General features: G+C 50.4%; 1 protein-coding gene across 1 annotated transcript; it reads right to left on the bottom strand.

The window, feature by feature from the left end:
- Positions 1 to 321: 321 nt before the first annotated feature.
- Positions 322 to 2,057, bottom strand: LOC110033032 (probable inactive leucine-rich repeat receptor kinase XIAO). The gene has a single exon (XM_020736876.1). The coding sequence runs from the start codon at positions 1,869 to 1,871 to the stop codon at positions 570 to 572; it is 1,302 nt and encodes a 433-aa protein (XP_020592535.1). The 5' UTR covers positions 1,872 to 2,057; the 3' UTR covers positions 322 to 569.

Genomic DNA, 2,057 nt, shown 5'->3' with positions numbered 1-2,057 from the left:
AATTTTCAATTTATTAAAAAGTTACTTTATTAATCTCCATCTCACACAATCTCTTTTCTCATGTTACTTTTTTCTCAAAATCATGAAACCATAAACAATGAAAAAAACAAAAAAGTAAGATTCGACTAGCGAAGGACATCAACAAGAATAGTAGCATGTGAATCAAATGACAAAGAAAAGATTAGAAGTTATAACAAAATCTTACTAGTAAGAGGAAAAGGAAGGAATTGATAGTATGTGAAGGGGGAAATGTTGCAATAAACTCTTATGCTAAGAAATTTATCATCATTACTACTATTATTATTTTTTATTTATCTTGTAACGTGAAATAATGTCTCATATTATTAAAAAAATGCAATTTTATAAATATACATATCCTATCGGACAGCCAATCCTGCAACTGGCATTAAACCAGAACGCCAAAATTGCAACACTCGTCATCTTCCCCCCATCCCTCTTTCCCGTCTATCAACCACACGCTGCATACAGAGAATAATTAAACAGCACCACACAGAAGAGGTAGATCTCCATCATAATTAAGCCATAACAATCTTACCTTACAGTCTCCATCACGGGATCATGGGGTTGAAATCCCGACAAACAACAGCAGGCTTCTGCTCCCTTCCAGCGCAGAAATACAAATATTCTGGGCAACGAAACAGGCAGTTGTCGGCGAGGCTGACCACCGCCGCCGCTCCATTCTTCATCCCCTGCATCAGCCCCGGTATCGGCCCGTATAAATAGTTCCCACCCAGCAGCAGCCGCTCAAAAGCAACCCAAGCGCCGGGGATGCCAGCCGCCCGCATTGCGTATTGCGTCGGAATCAGTCCGGTGAATCGGTTATCCTCCAGAACGACCGCCGTGAGCTGCGGCATGGAGCCGACGAACTCCGGCAACAATCCGCTGATTTCGTTGTGGCTGAGATCGAGCGCCACCATGTTGCTGCTAGCGATGATTTCGTCCGGTTCCTCCACCCATTCGAACGCGTTTCCGGACAGCGCCAGCTGCTCCAGTGCGGGGTGTTCAAAGGCCGCCGATGGGACTGGACCAGAGAGGGCATTATGGCTGAGATCGAGAACCTGTAAGAGTGGCAGAGAGGCGAGAAGTGAGCCTGGTAGGTTACCGGTGAGGAGATTGTTGCGCATTGATAGCTCGAAGAGAGAGGAAGGGAGGGAGTCGGGGGGGAAAGGGCCGGAGAATGAGTTGTCGCTTAAGTCGAGGAAGTTGAGGTTGGAGAGGGAGCGGAGGTCGGGGAATGAGCCGGAGAAGTTGTTGGATTGAAGATCGAGGCGACGGAGGGAGGGGAAGGATGTGGAAATGAAGGGGCCAGAAAGGCGATTGCCGTCTAGGTAGAGCTCTTCGAGGGAAGGGGAGGCGGAAAAGGATGGGATAGAGCCGGAGAGAGAGTTGTGGGAGAGCGAAATGCGGCGGAGAAGAGGGGGGAGGGAGGAGATGGGGAGAGGAGAAGGGATGGGTCCGTAGAAGCGATTGTTGGAGAGATCAAGGGATTGGAGGAAGGGGAGGGACCAGATGGAAGGGGAGAGGGGGCCGGAGTAGCCGATGGAGTCGAGGGAGAGGTCGGTGATGCGGGAGAAGGTGAGGCTGGTGGAGTCGGAGGAGGTGGCGTCGCAGCGGAGGCCGCAAGTGAAGTGGGTGCTAAATGCAGAAGAGCAGGGGTCGAGTTTGAAGTCCCAGGAGGCGAGGCAAGAGCCGGGGGGGATGGAGGCGGGATCGAGGGCGGCGAGAAATGATTTGAGGGCGGCGATGTCGCCGGGGAAGGTGTTGGATTCCGCCACCGTGGAGTGGAGGAGGATGAGGGTGAGGGAAGAGGCGAGGATTTTCATGGTGGTGGTGAGAGAAGTGAGGGACATTTAGGGCGGTACGACGGAGGGGAAGTGATCGGGGTAAGAGCTTGGTTTCCTTTTTCTCTTGAAATGGAATAATTTGAAGAGGGATGAAAAATAAAAGGTTTTAATGAGGAATGACTGCTTGCTTGGTCATCACAGTGCAAGTAGCATGCTTTGGTTCACGAGCCTTTGGAGTGGATGTCAGATGGA

This window comes from Phalaenopsis equestris, unplaced genomic scaffold (assembly GCF_001263595.1).
Source record: "Phalaenopsis equestris unplaced genomic scaffold, ASM126359v1 Scaffold001081, whole genome shotgun sequence".
Taxonomy (NCBI): domain Eukaryota; kingdom Viridiplantae; phylum Streptophyta; class Magnoliopsida; order Asparagales; family Orchidaceae; genus Phalaenopsis; species Phalaenopsis equestris.
The sequence above is the reverse complement of the archived record's forward strand: the minus strand, read 5'-3'. Positions and strand labels throughout refer to the sequence as shown.

Coding starts and splice junctions, on each gene's coding strand:
- LOC110033032 (XM_020736876.1), bottom strand. CDS start 1,871: ATGTCCCTCACTTCTCTCACCACCACCATGAAAATCCTCGCCTCTTCC.